This window comes from Danio rerio, chromosome 25 (assembly GCF_052040795.2).
Source record: "Danio rerio strain M-AB ecotype USA chromosome 25, GRCz13ab, whole genome shotgun sequence".
NCBI classification, from domain to species: Eukaryota; Metazoa; Chordata; class Actinopteri; order Cypriniformes; family Danionidae; genus Danio; species Danio rerio.
In genome coordinates, this window is record NC_141045.1 from 23,150,177 (window position 1) to 23,176,922 (window position 26,746).

At 35.4% G+C, this 26,746-nt stretch overlaps 2 protein-coding genes across 4 annotated transcripts in view; both read left to right on the top strand.

Moving 5' to 3' along the window:
• Positions 1-26,746, top strand: part of LOC147837700 (uncharacterized) — a 174,198-nt gene that overhangs the window by 91,599 nt on the left and 55,853 nt on the right. The gene's annotated exons all lie outside the window — the stretch shown is intronic.
• On the top strand, positions 7,225-24,901 carry ckmt1 (creatine kinase, mitochondrial 1). Of its 3 annotated transcripts, NM_198801.1 has the most exon segments (10): positions 7,225-7,276; positions 10,598-10,794; positions 12,314-12,512; positions 12,601-12,696; positions 15,963-16,184; positions 16,273-16,358; positions 18,823-18,946; positions 20,343-20,477; positions 20,667-20,792; positions 24,400-24,897. In NM_198801.1, coding segments are annotated over 9 exon segments (1,254 nt in total). In that variant the 5' UTR covers positions 7,225-7,276; positions 10,598-10,642; the 3' UTR covers positions 24,514-24,897.

Sequence of the window (26,746 nt, forward strand, 5' to 3'; positions counted from 1 at the left end):
CATTTTCCATTAATCTTCCTGGAATAGAATGACAACAGACCTATCATTTACAGTAAACCATATCTAGTATGGTGAAATAAAATGTCACCTCACAGCAAGAAGTTCATTGGTTCGAGCCTCATCTGGGTCAGTTGGCATTTCTGTGTGGAGTTTGCATGTTCTCCCATGTTGGCGTGGGTTTCCTCTGAGTGCTCCGGTTGCCCCCACAGTCCAAAGACATGCGCTAGTTGAATTGAAAAAACTAAATTGGCTGTGTGTTTGTGTGTGAATGAGTGTGTATGGGTGTTTTCCAGTACTGGGTTGCAGCTGGAAGGGCATCTGCTGTGTAAAACATATGCTGGATAAGTTGGCGGTTCATTCCGCTGTGGCCACCCCTGATGAACAATGGGACTAAGCCGGAGGAAAATGAATAAATCTATTTATGTAAATTAATGCTAAATGCGTGGATTTGGTAAATGCTAAATACAGAATTTGGTTTTGTTTCTAATCCACATCAATGTGACGGCCGTTGAGCCTGTCTCATCCTTCACGTTCCTGGGGACCCAAATCTCAAAGTACCTTTCCTGGTCCACCAACACCTCCAGCCGGGTCAAGAAGGCTCACCAGCGCCTATTTTTTTTAAGGCAACTTAAGAAGAACCAGCTCTCATCAGCCATCTTGGTGAACTTCTACTGCTGCACAATAGAAAGCATCCTGACCAACTGCAGCGGGTGATGAAAACTGCCCAACGCATCACAGGGACCACACTGCCAGCCATAGAGGACATCCAGAAGAAACACTTTCTGCGCCGAGCACGTAGTATTCTTAAGGACACCTCTCACCCTGCTCACAGACTGTTTTCTCTCCTGCCTTCCGGCAAGCACTTCAGGCTCCCCTGGACAAAAACTAGCTGAATTAGAAACAGCATTTTCCCCAGAGCTGTCTCCCTTTTGAACTCTGCCCCTCACTGACTCTTTTGTCCCCCAATACACCCCCTCTCTCCTCTAACTTATACTCCTCACAATCACTGCACTATTTAACATGTACACATGTTAAATAATTTGCACATATTCATTGCACTGATTCACTTATTTGAACTGTACATGCTCACTGCACATGGGCATTTGTAATTATGTAAACACCCACTGTACATATACATTTGTAATTGTTTATCTATCTGCACACTACTGATTATTAATAGCAACCTTTACATATATCCATTTACTGTAAATCTCTGTTCATAGCTAATACAACCTGTATATAATGTACATAGTACATCTATCTGTAAATATCACCATAGTTTTTCTATAACTGCACTTTATAACCTATACCTCCTGTACTTGCTGCTATTGCACTGCTGGTTAGACCTAAACTGCATTTCGTTGCATTGTACTTGTACATGTATAACGGAGGCAAGCTAGTGTGTGCTGTGCAGGTAAACCTCATTCTGACCTTAAAGGTGCTCTAGCGACAGACACCAGTGGCCATGGTCTTTAGTCTCCTTGTTAGAGCAACCGACTCCCATGCGAAAGGTCACCGATTCGATACCAGCTCGGAGCGGGTTGGGCGGTGTAGGACCGGTGGGGTTACATTGGTGCCGTGACCCGGATGGGAGTGAGGTTTAGGGGGTGAGTGTAACGGAGGCCAGCTAGTGTGTGCTGTGCTGGTAAACCTCACTCCTCTGACCTCTTAAGGTGCTCTAGCGGCAGACGCTAGAGGTCATGGTCTTTAGCCTCCTTGGTAGAGCGACCGACACCTATGCGGAAGGTCGCCGGTTCGATACCATCTTGAAGCGGGTTGGGTTGTGTAGGACCGGCGGGGTTACACATGTGTGATGACAATAAAGTTACATCTAATCTAATCTAAATCTAATCTAAAATTGCTGTTTCAGTTATTGTTAAACTATTTAAAACGCTAACATACTTGACATTGTTCACCATTTTGTGCATTAGGTCATCACTCAAAATTTTTTTTTTATTTTGCTCGTTCAAACTACTTATTTAAAATGTGCTGAAACAACACAATTCTTGAGATTTCACAGGGAGAGCTTAATGTTTTTATGTTCAATCCACATAAATTTGTTAAAAGTGTAAGGTGAACTTAATCAAATTGTGTTGGAACAACATAAATGAATTGTGTGGAACCCTGCATTTTTACAGTGTATGCTAACCCCAAACCAGATACGTAACATGTCTGAAACATAATTTTTATCTCATTATAGTTTTTGAAAAAAGGGAATGATAAATTTACTGAAATAAATATTACAATAACAGAGTTGACAATATTAGAGTTGACATTGTCCAGCAATTTGTTCATTAGCTCAAGATCCTGACATCAAACCACACTGAAAAAAAGTATTCAAAGATGATTCTTTGGATTTACTCATTTTGTTGTAAACAATTTATTTGGGCTGAATTTAAACAGACAAATTAAGTTGAACATTATTAAATTTAATTTGTTTAAATTCAACACAAATAAATTGTTTACAACAGTTCCGCAGACAATTTTTTTTTCAGTGCAGATACATGACATGTCGTTTTCCATCCTATAGCTTTCAAAAAGTGAATGAGAAACTCACTGAAATGTTAGAATAGCAGAGTGATAATAACAGAGTTGACATTGTCCACCATTTTGTGCTTTAGCTCAATATGCTAACCTCAAACTAGATACACAACATGTCTGAAACAGATTTTTTTTCATCCTATTATAATTTTCAAAAAGTGAATGAGAAATTTACTGAAATATTACAATAACGGAGTTGACAATAATAGAGTTGACATTGTCCACCTTTTTGTGCATTAGCTTAAGATGGTAACCTCAAAGATCCATGACAAATCTGAAACAGATTTTTTTCGTCCTACTTGTAATGATGGGTAGTGACACGAACAACAATAGTTAGGATCCGAATGCAGGATAAATCGTAGTCAGGCAAGCAATGGTCAATACGGGTGTAAACAAGTATATTGAGACAGTCCAGAATCGTGGTCGAATAACAGGCAAAAGGTCAAAATCTAATAATCAAAAACACAGCAAAGGCAGACAAAGAAAACGCGTTGTAATGTCACTGATACAGCTAACAAGACTCAGCAACGTGTGTGGAAAAGAGGGGTTTAAATAGTCCAAATAATCATTGTGTGAGTAGCTTCAGCTGTGAGAGTGCAATCAGTGTGGATCTGGAACCGGTTGTGTGTGTGTGTGTGGCATGACTGAGTGTTGTAGTCCATAATATGGCAGATATGTAGTTCAATGAGTGTGAATGTTTTCCAGCGACCTCTAGTGGTTAGCGATCGCTGGTAATCATGACACTACTACAGTTTTCAAAAAGTGAATGAGAAATTTACTGAAATGTTACAATAACAGAGCTGATAAATAATTCATCTTCTATTTATGTAACCTAAACATTTTTAACAAACTTAATGAGAGAACAATAAGTGACTGGGATGCTTCAATGTCTTCCAGGAAGTGGAATCACACTCAGTGCTTTCAAAATAGATACTGTAAGCCTTTTTATATCTGATCAAGTCAAGTCAAGCTTTATTGTCATTCCACTACATGTGTGGACATACAGAGGAACAAAATGTTTGGTCTTGCAAGACAACGATGCTACATAAATGAATCATAAATAAAAACACTGGACATAAGAGCTATTAAAAAAAAACCCTATGCATAGCTAACATAGGCCTACTATAAGATACTTAAGACAGGCTGATGCAACAGCGTTGACCAGATGGTACAGTCAGACACAAAATGTGTTTTTAATATTACTAAAATTAGGATTAAAACAGAATATAAGTTTTGTGCAAATGCTTATTTAACTTACTAGAGAAAACAACAAATTCAAATGATTTCTGAAGGATAATGTGTAACATAAAAGACTGAAGGAGCAGTTGCACAATATTCAACATGTCATAATCGGATGTTACAGTATAAAAACGACAGAAATATTTTTATAAGATTAATATATTTACATTAGTTCAGTTCAGTTGCAATGTTATGAGTTTTGGAGTGACAATAGTGGTGTTCTGGCAGATATTTCAGATTATCATTAAAACAATAGAGCATTTGAGAAAAGATCTATTTACTGCAAACTAACTCATTGTTTTGGCTAAACAAAGTGACAGAAATTGTGTCCTGAAGAGCAGGGTCATCCCATTTAACAAGCGCTTGCTTTAGTTTTAGTTTCATAAAGTATGTCCTGGATGTTCATTGCTAATACTGCACCTGCAACAAATTTGATACGCAAATCTCCACAAAGTTGTTGTCTAAAAAATGGTTTTCACTGCATTTCTTTTTTCAGAGGTGTTTGTATTTTTTGACAACGTCATTGTATTTATTTTTTTAACTATGAACAATTGCTTTCTTAATATTAATGTCATTTACATTGCACTACTTAAAAAGTGTGTAAATGTTTGTTTGGTTGGTGGTTTGGTTTTTGCTTTTTAAATGGCTGACTGATTCTTTTTGGAGGGACGTAAGTTGCTCAAAAAGAGTAATACATTATAAATCACTAAAAACTATTGAAAATTTTAATTTGATTAAATTACTAATTACTGCATGTAAAAAGTAATCAGATTACTAATTGCTTTACTGTCAAGTTCTTTTGAAAACAAATCAAGCCTTAAAACTTTAAGCTACAAAGTAATGTTTTTAGTTTTTTCAGTGATTTATTATTGACTGAAAATATTCCAAAGGTTTGAAAACAGCATTTTGACTTCCAAAAGATATAAACTATTATAGTTTCTAGAATTTAATAGTTTTAGGATAAACCTGTTTTACAATGAAAAATGTATCTTTAAATCTGCCTCTACTGTGTTTTGATACACAACTCTGCTTGCTTTGTAATGTATGCTGGCTTAACTGTGTTTAATTGATCAGATATTAACAATATAGACATCAAAATTTTAATAAAATTAAAACAGTTTTGATAAAATTTGAAACTATTAATTCATCAGCACATGCCCATTATCTGAAGCTCAATATGTGATGTGAAAATGCATATAATGATTTCATTTTCTTGATGTAACATAAGTTACAATTATATTGACTTTAGTCCTTTTAAAATACAATATGTTACATTACAGCATTTCGCGAAAAATGCCATTAGCATACAGAATAGTGTGTATTGCACTACATCTCTTTCTTTGTTTGTAAGCACTGGTCATGTGCTACTTCAAAGATAGGAATTTTAGACCATCAAAATCCTAATCTGATTCTAAGTTTTCCTACAAAACATTTATGTCCCGTTGGCTTCTCATCTATATACTGTATACATATTCAAGGACCTGGCGGTAAAGTAAGTAAACATTGAGAATTGTATTTCTTTTACTATTTCTTGAGTGAAATCTGAAGATCTAAAATGCCACTGTTTATTTTAATAATGATTTTGAAAATAGCTTTATTAGGTTACTTACTTATCTGCTGCTTCTTTCCAAAAAAAGTTATTTTCAGTTGATCGTATGCAATGAAGTTTGAAAATAAATACAGCAATGCTGCCTTCTGGTGAGAAAATCTACTTTTTAGACAATTTAAGGTGAAGATTGGAGACTTTTTTACAAAACGTTTTTAGTGCTCTACAGTCTTAATATGTATGTTTTTTTTACTACTTTCCAGTATTTGTTGTTAAAGGGATGTTTCACTCAATAATTAAAATGTTGTAATCATTTACTCACTTTTCACTTGTTCAAAACATTTGACACAAAAGAAGATATTTTGAAAAATGCTGGCTGGTACACATTGCCATTCAAAGTAACTTTCTTCCCTACCTTGGACGTTGATGGTTGCCAGCAACCAGCATTCTTCAAATTATGCTGAAACTCATAAATGTTTACAACCACAAAAGGGAGAATAAAATATTTTTCATTTTGAGTGAAATATCCCTTTATCTGTCTCTTGGGATTATTATTTATTGTAGTTTGTTTAGAGAAACTATGAAGAGGTGTAAAAATATAGTTTTTTTCTTTAACACATCTCACAAATAATATCTAATTCAGGAGAAAAGTCGTCGTTCATAAAATCCGTCGTTACACAATAATTCCAACAGAGGGAGCAGTCAGACAATTCAAATCACAGTACATGCAGTATATTTTAACATGCCTTTGAAGGTTCATAATTTCTACATTCATTCATTTTCTTGTAAGCTTAGTCCCTTTATTAATCTGGGGTTGCCACAGCGGAAAAAAACGCCAACTTATCCAGCAAGTTTTTACACAGCAGATGCCCTTTCAGCCACAACCCATCTCTGGGAAATAATTTCTACATTTAATTTTAATTATTATTAGCTTTAGATATAAAACTTGCAAAACAAATACCATTTTGATAATGAGCAGTTTGTACTGTGGGTTATAAAAGTAAATACCTTTAATGGCACTCTTAAATGCCTTCTTTGAGGAAATTAACAAAAATAAATCGTACGTAATATGATATGTCTAGTCTTTTGTTATGACTTTTATGACCTAATAAGTTTCCATTTTTGCTTTTAATCATTTCAAGACTTCAAAGCCCTTCAACATATCAACAACTATTCATTTATCAGTTGTTAAACTATAACTGATAGAGTGGCCTTAAAGAGATTAAAAAGTTTACTCCAAACTAAATATTCTGTAATTCACCTATCATGTCACAAACCTAGTTGAGCTTTTATCTTCTGTTGAACACAAAAGAAGACATTCTGAAAAATGCTGACAACCTTTTATTTTCCCTAACTATGGAGGTCAATGGTTACAGTTTTTTTTCCCCAAAACTACGTCTTGTGTTGAACCCACAAAAGAAACTTATAAAGGTTCGAAACCATTTTGAAGATGAGTAAATAAATAGTACATTTTCATTTTGGGGTGAACTATCCCTTTCAGCTGAATATTACTCAGTTTATTACTCAGTTACTCTTTAGCACAGTAAAGATTTTCTTTGCATCATCATTTAGTTTTTGAGTGCATCAAGATAAAGGCAGTAAAGAGACGTGTCATTTATGCCTTTCTCATAGTGACCTTTGAACCAATCGTGAGTTCATTATCTCGAGCTCAGCTCTGATGACACCGGACACAGATAAGAAATCCAGACGGGATTTTTTTGTTCCCAGGAAACATTAAGCAGCCAATGAATGGGTGGCAAAGCACTGCTGCGTATTACACTGGCAGGTCAAACAGAAGGAAGTCTTAACCAGCCCATGGTACTGTAATAAAGAAGGACACACCTATTTTCTCTACTCCATTGAAGAAAGTAAAAGCTTTGCCCTTGTACCTGGTTTCTGTACAGCAACACACTTGAGAAGACCAACTTCTGCTGGATTCAGAAGCATCTGGTAAGTTTTCAGAGTTTGTGCACTAAGCCATTTAATGTTTCATTCATTTTTAGCTTTGTTGGAGTACTTTGGCATTTGATGAATGTCATGTTTGTTCAAACATTCCACGTTTGCACTGAATTTCCGTTGAAATATCCCTGCAATACTCTCATTGGCATTTCTGGCTGGCAACACTTAAACTCTGGTTTAATCTCAGAATAATGACCAGCTTGCTGGAAAATACCGTAAGGGATTATTATGCAGACTTAGATGTAATTCTCTTGTTTATTTCACATGATTTTTGCAATAAATTCTAGTGGAACGGTTTCAACAGGGATTTTAATCCCAACTAAGACCAGTTTCAAAGGTTAGGCCTATAAATCTGGCTTATGATGAATGTAGGTTAACTCATGTTTCACCAAAATGTTTTTCAGATAAATAATCACGTGCATTTGCTTGGAGTCCAACAGAGCAAATATGCATTTGTAGTTATTCAATAAAGACGAGAAACAATTTGTCATGAATGTTATTAATATTATGTTTATGCTGGACTTAAATACTTTATGCAACAAATGCGATCACTGTATCTGTCAAGCTGTTTAAATGCTCCCTTTTAAGGACTTAAGAATGATATATATATATATATATATATATATATATATATATATATATATATATATATATATATATATATATATATATATATATACAGTCATATACTGTAAATGGTCACGTGACTATTTACAACACCTATGTTAAATTTTTCACAAAATCAAGACACCACATTTACTGATAGCAATATTGATTATTATAATGCACCTTTTTCGACCCTCCATAATACTTGGAAGTAGGCTAATTTGGTTGTCCAAAAGGGTTATGAGTTAAATTCATTAGCACAAAACACTGTGCGATTTAGAACAAGAATTATTTAATAAAATATTGTAATACAGTGCAGCCTCAAAATAACTAATTTATTGTCATTTCAAATCTATTTTAAATATTACTTATTCCCATCCTTTAAACCAGTATAACACATAGTAATGTCAGCAAGAATGCTTTGACGTTTTTAGTTTAGTGTAGAGTTTTTTATATTGTCATTTTTGGATAGTATTTTGACATTTATTTTTACGAAAGATAATCAAAGTATTAAAGTATCAATGGAATATTTTTTTCGATTTATTTTAAATTACATTTGTAAATTGAATTGAAACGATGCTAACATTAAAATGGGACGTCCTATCTTTGATCTATGCTTGCAATGCATTCATATTTTGCCAAATGCAATATTCTTGTGTGCGTGAAAAATACTAAATTAAATTATAGTTAATACTGTAATGTTTTTGAATGATTATATAGTAAAGTACTTCAATTAATATGTTGTGGTCATGTGTTAACCTAATTCAGTAGCTGTAGTATTGTCAATAGGGTCTATAAAATTAGCAACCCATGCTCATTCTGAAAACATACATCTATATACATTTTTGGAGAGCGCCAAATACATTCCAGAAGCTACGTTTTATGCAGCTTTTGTTTTCACGAATCCACCAGAGGTCACTGTGTGCTTTTAAGATCTCAAATTTCTCTGGCTCACCGATCGACTGACTGACCCTCCTCCTTCCCTAAACCCCTGAATAGTGTTTTCAAAAGCACCAATTGATCCGCCCAGCCACTTCCCTAAACCCAACTGGCAGTTTTGAAAAGCATCCAGAGAAAGCCTGATTTTTTTACCACATTTTCAGATTTTACCACATTCTCACCCGGTTATTTACTTGTACATTTTACTTTTTGGATTTTGTTTTTGTCTTACCCGCTTTCTGCAACTGTTCTTCACCGAACTTGAACCTTGTTATCGTGGTCAACTTCTCTTTGTGTCTGACGTCCACCACTGACATGGCCACTGGACAAACTGGTAAAGTGGGAAAGCCATCCATACAGAAGTGTGAAAGTGTGAAAAAGAACAACAAAATGGTGGGTGGGTTTAAAACAAAATGCAGCCATACATACTTCTGGCTACATAATTTGCGATCTCCAGAAATATATATATATATATATATATATATATATATATATATATATATATATATATATATATATATATATATATATATATATATATGTATGTATATATATATATATATATATATATATATATATATATATATATATATATATATATATATATATATATATATAAAAAGCTACATCTTTAGAATGAGCCTATGTTGCAAATTGGGCTACCCACTACAATGAGTTATCTATAAATAGGGTATGTTATTCTGCGATACACCATAATTTATTATAATATAAAAAAAAAACTAAAGTAGCACTTAATCAGTTCACCATACTTAAAACACGACAGTACACTACAGCATTCATCAACAGTGTTGTAATAACTAATAGCCAAGAGAATAATAGCCTACACTTTACTATAGTGCGGTTCAAAAACATACAGAATTCACCGTAATTTACTGTAGTATTTTTAAAGTGAGCATTGTTTGCTGATATTTGTTAAAATTGTTAAGTTGTTGTGGATAAAATGTGTTATTAATAAGTTACAATATTGCAATACTTTAAATGCTTTTGTAAAAAAAAATTATAGCCTTTTTAAACAAAAATGTTACGTTTTGTTAGTCAAATTCTGTCGTTATAAAATTCGGAAATCTTTTTTTTCCTTTTCTTTTCTGTCGTTATAAAAATCAGTTGTTCCACTACTAGTAGATTCCTGATGTAACAAACGGAGCCATTTTGTGATGAAGCTAACTGAGCATTTATAACACCCATTCCATAAATACTAATCAAGGGTAAACAAGCATCCAGTTTTCCTCAAGTTAAACTAATCATTGCTGGTATATACCAACCACAGAAAACCAAATCTCAACCTATTTCTAAACAACCATATAATTTATGCAACGGGGCCATTCATCAGTCTTAATCCCTAGTGCGCATGCGCATGCGCGTGCTGCAGACGGGCGTGCGCACACGTTTTACAGGTGAAGCTGCACCAATGAGCTTCAAAGTCACGTACATGTTTCATATGATCTGTCGCTTGTTTTATGGTTAACGAATCGTTTATTGTTCCCCTCAAAACGTCAGTACATTAATATAGAAAAGTCACCGTATAATAAAATGTGTAGCCTATGTAGTCTATTCAAGGTTGTTGAGTGGTTTACGGTAATAAGGGTGTGAGAAGTTGGTTCTCGACGAGTTTCTGAATAATCTGATTGTGAAGCTGCTCAAAGGAGGGAGGGCGAGCTTGTACTGGGAGAAGGACATTTTATCCGCAGCATTCCTGCATCCTCCAGTAATCCCGGTGTCTATCCTTCTGTCTCTCCATCCTTCAAGACCACATTCATCTGGAGTGCTCTGTTCTGCGGTTGAGGTGTTAAAATGGCAAGCAGCTTCGCACGGATTTTGTCAGGTAACAGGAAGGTTGGCATCTTGTCGCTGGTCGGTGCGGGATCTCTGACCGTCGGGTTCTTCTTGAACAGGGAGCAGCATGTCAGCGCAGGATCGAGCGTCCGGAGAATCTATCCCCCGAGGTAATGCAGCCATCATACCGATCTGTCATGACCAGCATATGTTGCAGAAGACAATGAAATACTGTGATGCCGTGGCACACGAGCCATTGTGTTACACAAATACCAGAGTGGGCGTCAAAAATGTGTATTTAAATGAGCGGGAATGTTCTAGTTGCACAGTCCCGAATGTGACGATTAATAATCAAATGAGGCATATTTTCAGCTTGAATTGGTCTGCTTGTTTATTTATTCTAAAACAAAATCAATCAATCAATAAATCAATTAATTAATAATGAATAAACCATTTACATATTGACTTTTTTGCGTTTACGTTTATAGCATCCTTTATAGCATAATTGAACAAGAATAATCACACCATCATTAGTAAAATGTTAATATATGCAAATAACCTCTTTTTTGTTTTTTTGTTTATTTATTTATTATTTACTTTCTTTGCCAATATTTCATTATGCATAAATTTATATTGCATACATTAGGCCTACACATAGATTTATATGCTCACATCCAATTCACATTTTATCAATTCACATTTTTAAAGGCACAACGTGCATGAGGCTTATTCCAAGGAATTCTGACGCATTTGAAATGCTCGTTTGACGCTAAAGTGCGCTGTTGGTAGCCAACTCCAATCCAGGTTTTTGACGCCAAAAAAACGCAGATTTGGCAGGTAGCACAACAAAACATTTACTTGTATAAAGCTTTTTAAGCAGGGCGACAAAGTGGCTCAGTGGTAGCATTGTCGCATCACAGCAATAAGGTCGCTTGTTCGAGTCCCGGCTGGGCCATTTGCCATTTCTTTGTGGAGTTTGCATGTTCTCCCCATGTTTGCGTGGGTTTCCTCCGGGTGCTCCACTTTCCCCCACAGTCCAAACACATGCGCTACAGGTAAATTGAATAAACTAAATTGGCCCTAGTGTACGTATATGTGTGTGTGAATGAGAGTGTATGGGTGTTTCCCAGTACTAGATTGCAGCTGGAAGGGGATCCGCTTTGTAAAACATATGCTGGATAAGTTGGCGGTTCATTCAGCTGTGGCGATGCCTGACAAACAAAGGGACTAAGCCGAAGGAAAATGAATGAAGGAAGCTTTTTAAACAATTCACAATATATTCAAAATCAATACTGATTTTTTGGAACAAAACCTTTTTATGGGGTTTTGACTACTAGTTTATTAAATTAAACATGGTTTTACTACAAATAAAACTATAAAAATACCAAAAAGCATAGCTATTTTGGTTAAAACCATAGTAACCACAAATTCACCATGGTTTTGTAACAATAACCATAGCTTGTGCATGATGTCATAGCAAAAATGCGGTTGTGCAAATAGTAGTCAGTGCACCAAAATCAAAAATGTTTACTACACTTTTACTAATAAAGCCAATTTTCAAAAGGTTAACTCTGTTGTATTAGCACACCCAACAAATATTGTCTTGCTTGACACCTCACTTGAATTCAAACACAGCCTGTGTCTTTTATTTTCAGATGAAAGCTAAATCTTAGTTCTTTTTCTCAACAGTGCTGAATATCCGGATTTGCGTAAGCACAATAACTGTATGGCCAGTCACCTGACTCCTGCCGTATACGCAAAGCTGTGTGATAAATCCACTCCGAACGGTTACACTTTGGACGAAGCTATTCAGACTGGTGTGGACAATCCAGGTCATCCTTTCATAAAGACAGTAGGAATGGTGGCAGGAGATGAAGAGTCATATGAGGTGAGAGGATATTATGTATCACACATTTAGCATATTAGGAGATTTGCCGTTTTGGAGGACTAGAGTACATCACAATTTCTATCTACAGGTATTTGCTGACATCTTTAACCCAGTCATCAAAGAAAGGCACAATGGTTATGACCCCTGCAACATGAAACACCCCACTGACCTGGATTCCAGTAAGGTAGGAGGAAACACTTTAGTTACACATGCAATTTTAACTGTAGTGCAGGGCTATTCAATTAGTTTGTCATGGGGGGCAGTTCATAAAAAGCATCCCAAATGAGGGGCTGGAGAGATATGACTTGCAATATAACACAACAGCAATATAAGAGCCCATGTGTTGTAGTTTTGCTCCTTTAGAGATCCACAGTGGCTTTTTCTAGATTAAAATGTTAATATGTTGTATTTTGAAACTAAATAATATCAGTGCATTGTACAATGTGGCATTTTTTTGCAAACATATTAAACTGTTGTATTTTCCAAGCACAATAAAATCAGTGTATTGCTAAAGTAGGCTTCTTCTACATTTAGACATGTTATGTTTTGAACTGCGTAACAATTAGCGATGCAACGATTTGTTTGCACGATTATAGTCTGAAGAATAATCATGGTTTTGTGGTTGGTTATCAGGATTATTATCCTTTTATCAGATTCATAACACTACTAGTTTTGAAAATCACAGGAAAACTGCTTATATTTTAAAGTGTTGTTTATTGCTGCTCAGTAACCAAATACAGCACAAAATATTAATAACAAACAATAGTCTGCATGACCTGATGACCTGATGTCATGATAATTTTTAACAAATGAAAACACCTACAGGTTGTAATTCACAGCTTCTGCTTTGAGGAGATTTTAACCGAATCCAGCACTGAACTAGGAAAGATTCTGGAGCTGTGTTTTGTCAAATCATGCTTGCTATGTATTTTATAATTCTCTGGAACATAATTAATATTGAACTGTAAGCACTTCTGTCGTTTTGTCATGTCCTCTGGAAGCCCAAATACAGAAACAGATGAATCTCAGTGGAAAAAGCAGCGTTTGGACAATTAAAATGTTAGCTCTATCTCTGCTAAAAGATTACAGCGCCTCTGGCCACGGCCCTTAGCTGTGCAGTGTTTGTTTGCGGCAAAAGTTTGTGATCTCACAAGGCCCGGATGTATTTTTTTGTAGTCCCCAAAATTCGTTCATTGTAGGCTTTGCTAAGCTAACTCTGTAAAAACCAAGGTCTCCCTTTGCATTGAACTTTGAGATTTTTACATTCAGAGATGTTGTTTATGTACACAGCTACATTGCACACCAACTAAAGTTTAAAATATGATATAGTAGTGGACCACCTCTTTAAATTGCTTAAATTAGCAAATAAAACAAAAAGGTAGGCCTACTGGACAAAAGGGGGATGTCTTTCAGACAATTTTAGAAGCTGTGATTCATTCATTCTTACCATACTTAAGGTCTTGGTCCCTTGTTTGTCCTCATAGCATCCACGTGGGATAAAAGAATGGCATCTTAACTCTGTCTTTCGTGAAACGCAGTTGCCATTTAATGTATAGCAAATCAGACCCATTCAAAGTAGCATTGCTATGCGAAAAAACATCATGAATGCATGTTACACTTCCGACTGTACAATGTGTTTTCTTTTTTCTTTTATAATGCAATGAGTTTTGAGGTAAGGGACGTTTTTATTTGACATCCACTGACGGTTGGACAGGCTTTTAAAATTTAAATCAAAAGCAGAATAAAACAGTCTCCTCAGTCAGCCGGCATATCAGTGCGCTACATTGAAAACATATGATTCGATTTTCGCCTTTGATTGCTACTTGGGATATAGTGGCTTTTGCTGTCAAAGACAGTTGGCATTTAGAAGCTTTTGCAAACAAACTGTTATTTCTGAATGCGCTGATGCTGAGATTCAGATGTTTTAAAGCAAATCTATTTGGTAAACGAACTATATACCTAAAGCCTAATGGCTAAATGTCATTATGTCTTTTTTGATAGAAGTGGGATTTGGCGGCTTTTGCATCTGAACTCTTCAGATGTTTTTTGAAAGTTTTTTTTTTTTTAACAATGAAATCCATTAAAAGATCAGAAATTACGTCTTTAAAATTTCTATCATAAAAATGTGACTTTAAAATACTTTTAATCACAACAAACCACGTTATTAAGTTTGTATATTCTTATTTACAAATATTAAACATTTCCAGTACAAATTAAGTGACAAAAAAAAAAACACTCATTCTGAAAAAGTAGACCTATATACTTTTCTGGAGATTGTGAATTATATAGCCAGAGGAACTTATGGTTGCATTTTTTCTTTAAAACAAACGCTACTAGGCGGTATGGCGCCGTTCCTTTTCACACTTACCTCCATATGGACAGCTTTTCTGCTGTTACCAGTTTGTCCATTGGCTCACCGTGTACATTGGATGATTTGAGACAAAGAGTGGAGATGACCGTGACGACGGGGTTCAAGTCTAGTAAAGAATGGCTCCAGAAAGCGGGTAAGGCAAAAGCAAAAGCCAAAATGAAATTAAATAAACAAGTAAATAACAGGGTGAGAATGTGGTAAAATCTGAAAACGTGGTAAAAATTAGGCTGCCACAAGGGCTTTTCTTTCTCTGGATTGCTTTTGAAAAACTCTTGGTCTGGTGTAGGGAAGGAAGAAGATGGGGGGATCGGTCGGTCACTCAGTCAGTAAGTCAGTCGACAGCGGAATTTGGTGGATTAATATTTAGTTGTTTAATTACTTGTATAATTTCACCAGAACATTGACACATTAAATTTCAGATATTTTTGTGAACGATTAATCTGTGTTTTTATTTATTTTTTAAATTCTGTACAACTAAATAATACAATATTCTATAAATTAATCTTTTGGGTCTTAAATTTTGAACACAGTACCTACCTGTACATTACTTTACAATAAACAACATGTTCATTATTTAATTGTTGATATTCTGTTACGCAATTGTATCTCATAATATGGAAGAAAATATCACTATTTCTTTCTCATCGCAGCACAAAGAGTTAGTTCATGCAAAAAATTTAAATATACTCACTATTTACTGGTTTCAAACATTTATGAGCTTTATTGTCCACATCATAGTAGGAAAAACAAATACAGGTTTCCGGCTTTCTGTAAAATATATTATTTTGTGTTCAACAGAAAAAAGAAATTCAGACAGGTCTACAACAAAGGAGAATATAAAATGGTGAACTATCCATGTTAAAGTCATTGATGCCACTACAGTTTCCTCCAAAAAATAACATACTGATATAATGTAAAAAACAATCAAAAGTGCACATAGCTGCATAATAAACACCCAGTTATATATTATCATGATAGTTTGGCATTCACATACATGCTTTTTTAAAGTCAGGTAACAGACACAAGCCTTGAGGTTTCGAGTTACTTGCATTATGCTTGTCCTACTTTGTTCCCATCAGATACGAGGAGGCATGTTTGATGAGAAGTACGTGCTGTCTTCTCGAGTCAGGACGGGCAGGAGTATCCGAGGCCTGAGTCTCCCCCCGGCCTGCACCCGTGCTGAGCGCAGAGAGGTGGAGAGGGTTGTGGTTGATGCTTTGGCAGGCCTAAAAGGGGATTTGACTGGAAAATACTACAGCCTGACTGTAATGACTGAACAGGAGCAGCAGCAGCTTATTGATGTGGGTATATTCACAAACGTAATTATACTGCATTTAGTAGTCAGCTTAAACCGAAGTAATCAATCTGGCCATTTGTTTTGGTATATAGGATCACTTCCTGTTTGATAAACCTGTGTCGCCATTGCTAACATGTGCGGGTATGGCTCGAGACTGGCCTGACGCTAGAGGCATCTGGTGAGTTCATTTACACATTCATTTTTTTTTTTTCTGTAGTGTGTACAGTATGTACAGAGAGACATATAGTCTCTATATAGAGTATAGTATGCCATTTTCACTTGAATCTAGTCCCTGCCCTAAGTGGGATTTGAACTGGTTTTTCTGGTATATAGTTTACACACACTAACAGTTACACTAAAGAACATAGCTGCTAATGTGAGTTGCTAATGTACTACTTGAGACCAAAAGAGTGAGCCTTACGCTTCTGTGTTGCACATAATCCCATGAACTTCCTTAATATTTGGATCACGGCACCAATGTACACCCTCCTATTCTACTATAATTGTCCCTATCAAGATTTAAAGTGGAATGCAGGTACACTCACAAAGGATAGGAAAGACCATAGCCTGTAGCGTGAGTCATTAAGGTGTCCTTTTGAGGCCAGGGGAGTTAGGTTTACTTGCGCCATTCCTGCTATGCCAGTCTCTGTTACAGTTAACCCTTAAACTGGCAGCTAGTTCTCTGCAACTATCACATGGTTGCCCACTAAAGCTGGCCTGATCTGTACCTGGATGGGAGACCACATGGGAAAGCTAGGTTGCTGCCGGAAGTGGTGTTAGTGAGGCCAGCAGGGGATGCTCAACGCTGTGCGGGTCCTAACGCCCCAATATATTGATTGGGACTCCATACTGCTCAGTGAGCACTGTCTTTCAGATGAGACGTTAAATTGAGGTTCTGATTCTCTGTGGTTGTTAAAAATCCCAAGATGTCCTTCGAAAAAGAGTAGGGGTTTAACCTCAACATTCATGCCAAATTTGCCCAGTGGCCTTTGTCCATCATGGCCTCTTAACAATCCCCAAATCATAATTGGCTTCATCACCCTGTCTCCTCTACACCAATCAGCTGGTGTGTGGTCTGGTGCAATACGGCTGCCGTCATGTCATCCAGGTGGATGCTGCACACTGGTGGAGGATAAGGAGATTCTACCCAAAAATTTGTAAAGCACTTTGAGTGTCCAGAATAGCGCTAAATGTAAGGAATTATTATTTTTCTTATTAAATCTCATTACCATCTGGGTCACTGCACCAATATACCCCCTCAGGTTTTACTTGCTCCACTACAAGTGGGATTCGAATGTGAAATTCCTAGATGGAAGGCAGGGTGTTCTAACAAGGACACTGAAGACTACAACCTCTAATTTGAGTCACTAGTGAGTGTGTCTTTTGAGGACAGGGAGGGTCATGTTTACTTGGAAATGCTCTAATTAAACTCTTTAACAAGATTATTGGCATTGAGTGCTCCAAGAAGAACTTTTAACATTCAGTAATCGTTTTAATCCCACAAAAAGATATTTAACGTGAAAAAAACTCTACTAAATGATTTAAACGATCTTGGCTAAAAAGGGAACAGAAATGTTTTTCTATGCATTGCTGCAAAAACCCTTTCATTTTTTTAGCATTGCTGGCATGCGTTACAACAAAATGCTTAGAACAAAATATTTAGCTTAAATGATTGTAATACATGCACTTTAACCTTAGTGAAAAGATTCAAAGTGATGCTGGAAGGGTGTGAGGGTGAACAATACCTGACAGAAGACCCAGAATTAGTCTGAAGCAACCTCCTCTGCTGTGGTTTGATATTGATCATGGAGTGTACCCGTGGCTCACTTACATCTCCTGCATTATTCATCCCCCTTCTTTCACTTCTTCCTCCTTTCTGCAAGAGAAAGTGTGCCAGTCTTGGCAGGCTCAATTTAAGAATTGCCTCTTATTTAATACCCTCATGGTTTTTGAGCTAACAAAGCATTTCTGACATTGTTATACCTAATCGTAAGTCTAAAAGTGGAATAAGGTCATGGTTAATTTAATTTGAGAACAGAGGACAGGCTCTTATTTTGAAAGTAATCATGAAAATGTTAATATCTACTCAAATGTGTTGACCCATTTTAGTATCAAAGTTTGAAGTATAAGCGACACCGTGGCTAACTGGTTAGCATTGTCGCCTTACAGCAATAAGGTCGCTGGTTTGAGTCCCGGCTGGGTCAGTAGGCAATTCTGTGTGTTTGCATGTTTTCCTCGTGTTGGCGTGGGTTTCCTTTGGGTGCTCCGGTTTCCCCACAGTCTAAAGACATGTGCTATAGGTGAATTAAATAAACTAGATTGGCCATAGTGTATGTGTTGAATGAGTGTGTATAGATGTTTACCATTACTTGGTTGCAGCTGGAAGGGCATCCACTGTGTAAAACATATGCTGGATAAGTTCATTACGCTGTGGCGACCCCAGATTAATAAAAATCTAATTAAAATTAATGAATGAAGTGTCTTCCACTATTTTGGTCAAGATCTCTTTAAAATGTAACATTCAGTCCATAAGATGTTCAAAAATCCAATGTCACCACATGCCATATACATTATTTATAGGCTGAAAACCTAGGCCTCAATAATTCTGCAGATTATGGTAACCAGATACATTTCTATTCCAGGCACAACAATGAGAAAACCTTTCTGGTGTGGATCAACGAGGAAGATCACACCCGTGTGATCTCCATGGAGAAGGGAGGCAACATGAGAAGGGTCTTTGAGCGTTTCTGCAAGGGTCTCCAAGAGGTGAGGTCATGCACATGTTCACATGTGGATCTCAGTCACTGTTAAAATCACACACAAGACTCCATTATTTGCCTAGCAGAGATGCTGCAGCTGTGTTTATTGCAGCTCAGACCAATGTCCTTTTTTGGACACACAGATGTAAACACATTGTCTTGCCAGACATGCATCTGTGTGTAATTATACAGCGAGCCTGTCGTAAGCTCAAAGTTTGCTTTGTTTCAGAGCCTTCATAACCTTTCTAAGTATACTCCAATGTATAGTTTACACAAACATTAAAAAGTTTCATCCTGAGAATTTAGATTTTTTTACACCGCTTAATAAAAAAACATTAACCATTTGGGGCAAATTGATCATTCCTGACTTAAGCAAGATGTCATTGCAGAATAGTTTACATTATTATATATTTGTATTTAATTTTTTAATCTATTTAGATGCAAGGTCTTCCTAAATTCATACTGCCATAGAGTGTATTTACATTTCACATTAAGAGTAATGTAATAATCTTAGCTAATAATCTTAGTAATAATCTTAGCTAATCAGCTAAAAATCTTAGCACATGCTATGCTTTTCTGTCAGTTATGCCAAATATAGAATAAAAATAGAAGGCTGTTCACTTTAAAAACAGCTGGTCTAATAATAGAAACTATTGCAAAAACTTATCATACCTCACAAAAAAAAGCTGTTTTTCTTGACATTCAATTAAGAAATATTTTGCTGAACGTGACGTGATTGCGGCTAACACAGTTTAGCAAATTAGTGTTTTACTGCATTAAGATGGATGGTAGTCTATTGAATGAAATGTGTAGTGTAACCCTTGAATTGTACATGTGATTAAATATGAGACTGTGTCTACAACTCATTATTTTTTCTGTTGTTTTTGTTATGTCTCTTCTAATGTATTGATATGTCTCTTCCAAGAGCAGTCTGGTTCAGAACTAAAACCGTTTGGACAAACAAACTTTGCTGTGCAAAAACAATTCAACAGTATTCACATAGTTTAAAAAATCAGGAGGCTTGCATAAAGTTTGCCTGTACTATTCTTATGAAATTAGTGTCAACTGTATGGTCTGCATATTGTATGTATAAACAATTTTGGTATGGTGCTTATTCTTAAAGATAATCTTACATCCATGGGTTTTTTTAGACACAGGGTTTTTATTTCTTCTTTTAAGCAAGAAAGAAAAAAAGACTGCATAGCTATAGATTTTCATAATATCTTTTCCCACACACAGATTTGCAACCATTTGTGTGTTAGTAAATGAAATATTTTGTGTGAACTATTATTTTAAATACTATATACATTGTTTGCTTTTTATATTTAAATAAGTCTTTAGTAAACTATCACCAATCACTATTGTATCATCCTCACAACACATTTTTGCTCTCTGTCTCTCAGGTTGAGAGACTAATTCAGGAGAAGGGTTGGGAATTCATGTGGAATGAGCGTCTGGGTTACATTCTCACCTGTCCGTCAAACCTGGGCACTGGGCTGCGAGCTGGAGTCCATGTTAATCTTCCTCGCCTCAGCAAGGTCTTCACTTTCTTTCCTATTCCATGCCATGTTAATAATATTGTACAGGATTTATTTCCAATAAGAAAATCTGATGCATTACATTTGGTGTTAGGATAACCCGAAAATAATTTAGAGCATGTATGTGGATAATATCTATAGCTTGTTTAACAATAGTTATATACAAAAAAAACATGTTTTCTTTTGCAGGACCCTCGCTTTTCTAAAATCCTGGATAACCTGCGGCTCCAGAAAAGAGGGACTGGAGGAGTGGACACGGCTGCTGTTGGAAGCACTTTTGATATTTCCAATCTGGACAGGCTGGGCCAATCAGAGGTCAGTGGAGTCTAAGATCTCATAATGATATCAGTATCCTGTGCTGTTTTCTTTAAATGCACAAAAACTGCAAAAAAATCTACACTACCTGACAAAAGTCTTGTCGTCGATCCCAGTTGTATGAGCAACAAAGAATAACTTGACTTCTAGTTGATCATTTGGAAAAGTGGCATAAGGTAGATTTTTCAGGTGAATTATCTGTTAAACTGCAACCCAATCATCACAAATACTGCAAAACAGCTATTGGAACCTGCACGGTCCCAAGATTCCCACAGAAATCAGTCTGGTGAAGGAAAAATAATAATTTCTGGGTTACATTTAGTATGGGGGTGTGCGAGAGATCTGCAGAGTGGATGGCAACATCAACAGCCTGAGATATCAAGACATTTGTGCTGGCCATTACATTAAAAACCACAGAAGAGGGCAAATTCTTCAGCAGGACATTGCTCCTCATACTTCAGCCTCCACATCAAAGCTCTTGAAAGCAAACAAGGTCATTGTGCTCTAGGATTGGCCAACCCAGTCACCAGACATGAACATAATTAAGCATGTCTGGGGTAAGATGAAGGAAGCATTGAAGATGAACCCAAAGATGCATCTTGATGAACTATGCGAGTCCTGAAAGAAAACTTCCTTTGCTATTCCAGATGACTTTATTAATAAGTTATTTGAGTCATTGCAGAGATGTATGGATGCAGTCGCCCAAGCTTATGACAGTCATACACAAAGTTAATTCATTTTTTCACTGCAGCATGACTTTATATTCTATGCTGAACATTATTTCTGTTAGGTGACAAGACTTTTATTTAAGCAAAGTCAGACCTTACTGTCCTAATTAAATAATTAAAAATCAAGGCATGATTATATTTTATTTTGCTAAAATAAGCGTAATCTAGAGGCCTTTGCCTATCATATAAGCCACTTCTGATACCAAATGATCAACTTGAAGTCAAGTTATTATTTGTTGTTCCAAAAACTTGGATAGGCGACAAGACTTTTAACAGGTCATGTAATCATTTAAACATTAGGGGTCACAAAATGTAATGTACAATATAAAAAAATACATTTAACAAGTTTATTACATGGGTAACGTGTTTAAGGAATACATATATATACAGTTGAAACCAGAAGCTTACATACACTGTATAAAAAGTCACACAACCATTTAAAAAAGTCAGATGTTAATGTGACTAAACTTTTTCTTTTTTTAGGTAAGTTAGGAGTTTCAAATTTGTTTCTGTTATGCTTAATAGCAGAATAATGAAAGAGATATTTTTTGAGAAATTGTTTAAAAAACTTTTTCTTGAAAGTCAAGTTTACATACCATAACATTAATATGCCTCTGAAAAAGCTCAGATAATGGTGTCAAGGTTTTTGAAGTTTCTGATTGGCTAATTGACAACATTTGAGTTAATTGAAGGCACAACTATAGAATAGTATTTAAGGAAAACCTCAAACACACTGCTTCCTTGTGTGACAACATGGGAAAACGAACAAGCCAGAATCAACAAAAAGCCAGATTACAATTAGCTAAATTACACTGGGAAAAAGACTAATTTTTATGTTTTGTGGTCTGATGGAACTAAGATTGAACTGTTTGGCCATAATGACCAGTGTTACATTTGAAGGACAAATGGAAAAACTTACAAGCCTAGGAACATCATCCCAACTGTGAAGTATGGGGCTGCTTTGCTGCAGGAGGGACTGGTCCACTTCACAGCATAGATGGCATCATGAAAAAAGAACATTATGTAGAAATACTGAAGCAACATCTCAAGACATCAGCCAGGAAATTAAAACTTGGCCACAAATAGGTCTTTCAAACAGACCATGACCTTAAGCATACTGCCAAATTAGTTAAAATGTGCTTTAAGGACAACAGAGTGAATGTTTTGGATTGGCCATCACAAAGCCCTGATCTCAGTTATACAGAAAATTTGTGGGCAGAGCTGAAAAAGCTTGTGTGAGCAAGAATCTGACTTAGTTAAACCAATTCTGTCAAGAGGAATGGGCCAAAATTCCTTCAAAATTCAAAACTATTGTGAGAAGCTTGTGAAAGGATACCCAAAACATTTGACCAAAGTTATACAGTTTATAAGCAAAGCTAAAAAAAAAACATACCAAGGAAATGTATGTAAACTTTTGACTGTCTAGAAATTAATAAAAAATTCTCAAAAAAAATTCTCTTATTATTCTGGCATTTAGTAAATGTAAATAATTTAGGTAATCCTAACAGACGTTTAAAATAGTAAACGTTTATTATGATTTACCATCAAATATATTTTAAAAAATACTTATTTTCCCTTTTTAGAGTGTATGTAAACTTCTGGTTTCAATTGTATGTATATATATATATATATATATATATATATATATATATATATATATATATATATATATATATATATATATATATATATATATATATAGTTGAAGTCAGAATTATTAGCCCCCCTAAAATATTAGGCCGCTTGTTTATTTTTTCCCCAATTTATGCTTAACAGAGAGACGATTTTTTCAACACATTTCTAAACATTATTCTATACAGCTTAACTTCTATACAGCTTAAAGTGACATTTAAAGGCTGACCTAGGTTAATTAAGTTAACTAGGCAGGTTATGGGAATTAGGCAAGTTATTGTTTAACAGTGGTTTGTTCTGTAGATTATTGAGATAATAATAATTTTGTCCCTGAAGTGGTTCATAAAAATTCTAAACTGCTTTTATTCTAGCCGAAAAAAAACAAATAAGACTTTCTCCAGAAGAAAAAATATTATCAGACATACTGTGAAAATGTCCTTGCTCTTGTTAAACATCATTTGCAAAATATTTTTAAAAAGAAGAAAAATAATTCTGACTTCAACTGTGTGTGTGTATGTATGTATATATATATATATATATATATATATATATATATATATATATATATATATATATATATATATATATATATATATATATATAATTATGTTTTTAAGGATTTTAAAAATGCTCACTAAGACTTACTAAGGCTCACTGTATTTGATTACAAAATTGTGAGGCGTTCAGTGCCAAACAAATTTTCAAAAATGATTTTAATTTAATTGCTGTTCAAGAAACATATCTTATTTTCTAAACAGAATAAAAGCTATGCTGCAAAATATTCTTAATAACTGCAATAATTCAGCTTTGTTGTCATAGGAACGAGTTGAAAAAGGAAAAGGTTCTTGTTATTTTTATTTAAAAATAAAAGTTTTCCTTATGGTTCTAAAACAAAATGACACAACAACAAAAAGCTCATATTATAAAGCAATTATTGTAACATTCATAAAAAAATAAGACTTACACTTAATATAGACTAAATATATATTTAACTGGATTAAACAACAATTTTTCAGTTGGATGTGTTTAAAGCATACTAAGTCTATGGACAATTTTTTGCAAAATTTGCTGCAAAACCTAATCATTACCTGATATTGTAAATATCATATGATAAGTGGTACTATATTATTGTGATGAGTACTGAACATTATAATATTGTGATGAGTAATATTTTTTAATTTGCTTTTTAAATTCTAAGAATGGTATGACCTCACTTTGGCCTCTTGTTTTTCTCAATATGTGCTCAGGTCCAGCTGGTGCAGACTGTGATAGACGGAGTGAACTATCTCATTGAATGTGAGAGGAAACTGGAGAAAGGCCAAGACATCAAAATCCCCGCCCCCATCAGCCAGTTTAAATAGACTGGGTGGTCTTTCGTAGCTCCTCCCTCTCTCCTGGCTCCACCCTCTCGTGTGCTCCTCCCACCTTAAAATATTCCGCTAAAACCGATCCATAAAGCATGCCTCTGTGTTACATCCGACATATTCGACACTCCAGTATAACGCAGGAGTGAATGTATCGTACATCATGATTGTGTTCATTTGTGGCGTTAATGATTTGTCACAATGTATCTAACTTGATTGTGTTGCAATAACGTTATTAGAGCCATTGCTGAAAATTGCCTCAGGTGTACAAGAATTAAACAGGTTTTTGTGGAAGATGCTGATGATATAACTTGCTGACGGATCCTGAGAGTGTTTATTGTGTGCTTCACTGATGTTATACTTAAAGGAAGTGCTTTAAAATGTGCATTTGTGTGTGATGTAATTTGAACTGAAACACATAGACACAGAGTGGGACAAAGCTGACAATTGGAAGATGGGCATTGTTAACAAAATTAAGGAATTTAGATACAGACAAAATGAGGATTTACCAATGTACAAAATCAGGGCATAAACAAGACAGGCACGGATATCCCCTCCTGAACGGCATTCCAAGTGATCAGAAGTGAAGAAAAAAATCGTTTTAAGGGAAGATGAAATGTTTGAGAAGGGATGATATTTTTAAAAAGATTATGAGGGCAAATTAATTTTTAGATAATGCACAGACACATAATTTATAACAAGCACTTTTATATGTGTAAAAATAAAAGTACATTTTGATTTCATGACTACTTTAAGACTTTACTGACACTAATGTCTAAAAAAACGTTTTATGATTTCATAGGAAATTAAAAAGAATCAAAAAATGTACTATGAACATTATTTTTAAAGGTTTACTCATGTGCAGTCGTGTTGTGATGACATCTAGTGGTGTGGATTAACATTCATTGATTTATTAATTTTCCTTCAACTTCGTCCCTTATTTGTCAAGGGTCGCCACAAAGGAATGAACCACCAACTATTCCAACATATGTTTTACGGAGCGGATGCTCTTCCAGCCGCAACCTGGTACTGGAAAACACCCATACACTCTAACGTTCACAAACTACGGCCAATTCCAATTCACCTACACCCCGTCTTTTTACTTTGAACATGGAGAGAACAGGCAAACTCCACACAGAAATGCCAACAGGCCTAGCCGGGACTTAAATCAGCAACTTTCTTGATGTGAGGCGACAGTGCTAACCACTTGGCCACCATGCTGCCCGTGGATTAACATTTATTCAGTTTATTCAATTTATTCAGAAGCTAAAATAATGCTAAATATTCTCCATTTAATTATACTGTCAAATGGTTTCAAGCCTTTATGACTCTTTTTTTTAAGTAGAACATAAAAGACACTATTTTTAAGAATGTTGTAAACCTATAGCCATTGCATGGTTTATATTGACTTCTATGATTTGGATAGTCTATCGCAGAGATGCCTAAAGTAGTGCGCGCAGACCAAAGTTGGCCCATTGTGATTTGGCCAACCATCCCATCTGAAGAGAGTGATAATGATGGAGAGGGTTGGTGTGTTTTATTGCTGAGTTACAAAAAAAGCAAACTGAAAAGAAATGTTTCAATTAAATGTTAATAAATCTGATTTTTAAAGATGTAAATACTGTCACTCGACAGGACAGAAACTAGTTCAACTCCATTCTGTTATAAATGAGATTGTTTTAGTTTTTACTGTAGTAAGTTTATTATAAAATGTAAAATAAAATAAAAACTGTATTAGCTAATATAAAGCAATATTTTACATTTTATTTAAAAAATCTGGAAATTACCCATGGCAGTAATATTTACATTTGGCCCACTATAACCTTAATCAACTTTGGTTTTTGGCCCTTCACAAGGAAAAGTTTTGGGACCCCTGGTCTATCGGTTCCACAAGCAGACTTCCACATGTAAGCTGAGACATGCAGGGGCGGGCTTAAAGTATTACAAACAGTCTCAGCTTGCATGTGCACATGGTTTGCAGCCAGTGTTTCCAACATTTTCGAAAACATCTTCTGTTGTGTTAGAATAGGCTAAAGAAACTAAAAGTTTAAAACTTTTGAGCAAATTTAAAATTTTGGGTGACTTACTATGGCAAGCCGTTTTGACTTTTATTCATTCTCAGGATATTCATTTTCTTGTCAGCTTAGTCCCTTTACCGGAATCAACTTATACAGCAAGATTTTACGTAGCGGATGCCCTTCCAGCCACAACCCATCTCTGGGAAACATCC

Coding starts and splice junctions, on each gene's coding strand:
- ckmt1 (XM_087310364.1), top strand. CDS start 10,643: ATGGCAAGCAGCTTCGCACGGATTTTGTCAGGTAACAGGAAGGTTGGC. Junction 10,795..12,313: donor CGGAGAATCTATCCCCCGAG/GTAATGCAGCCA, acceptor TTTTCTCAACAG/TGCTGAATATCCGGATTTGC. Junction 20,793..24,399: donor ACAGGCTGGGCCAATCAGAG/GTCAGTGGAGTC, acceptor ATATGTGCTCAG/GTCCAGCTGGTGCAGACTGT.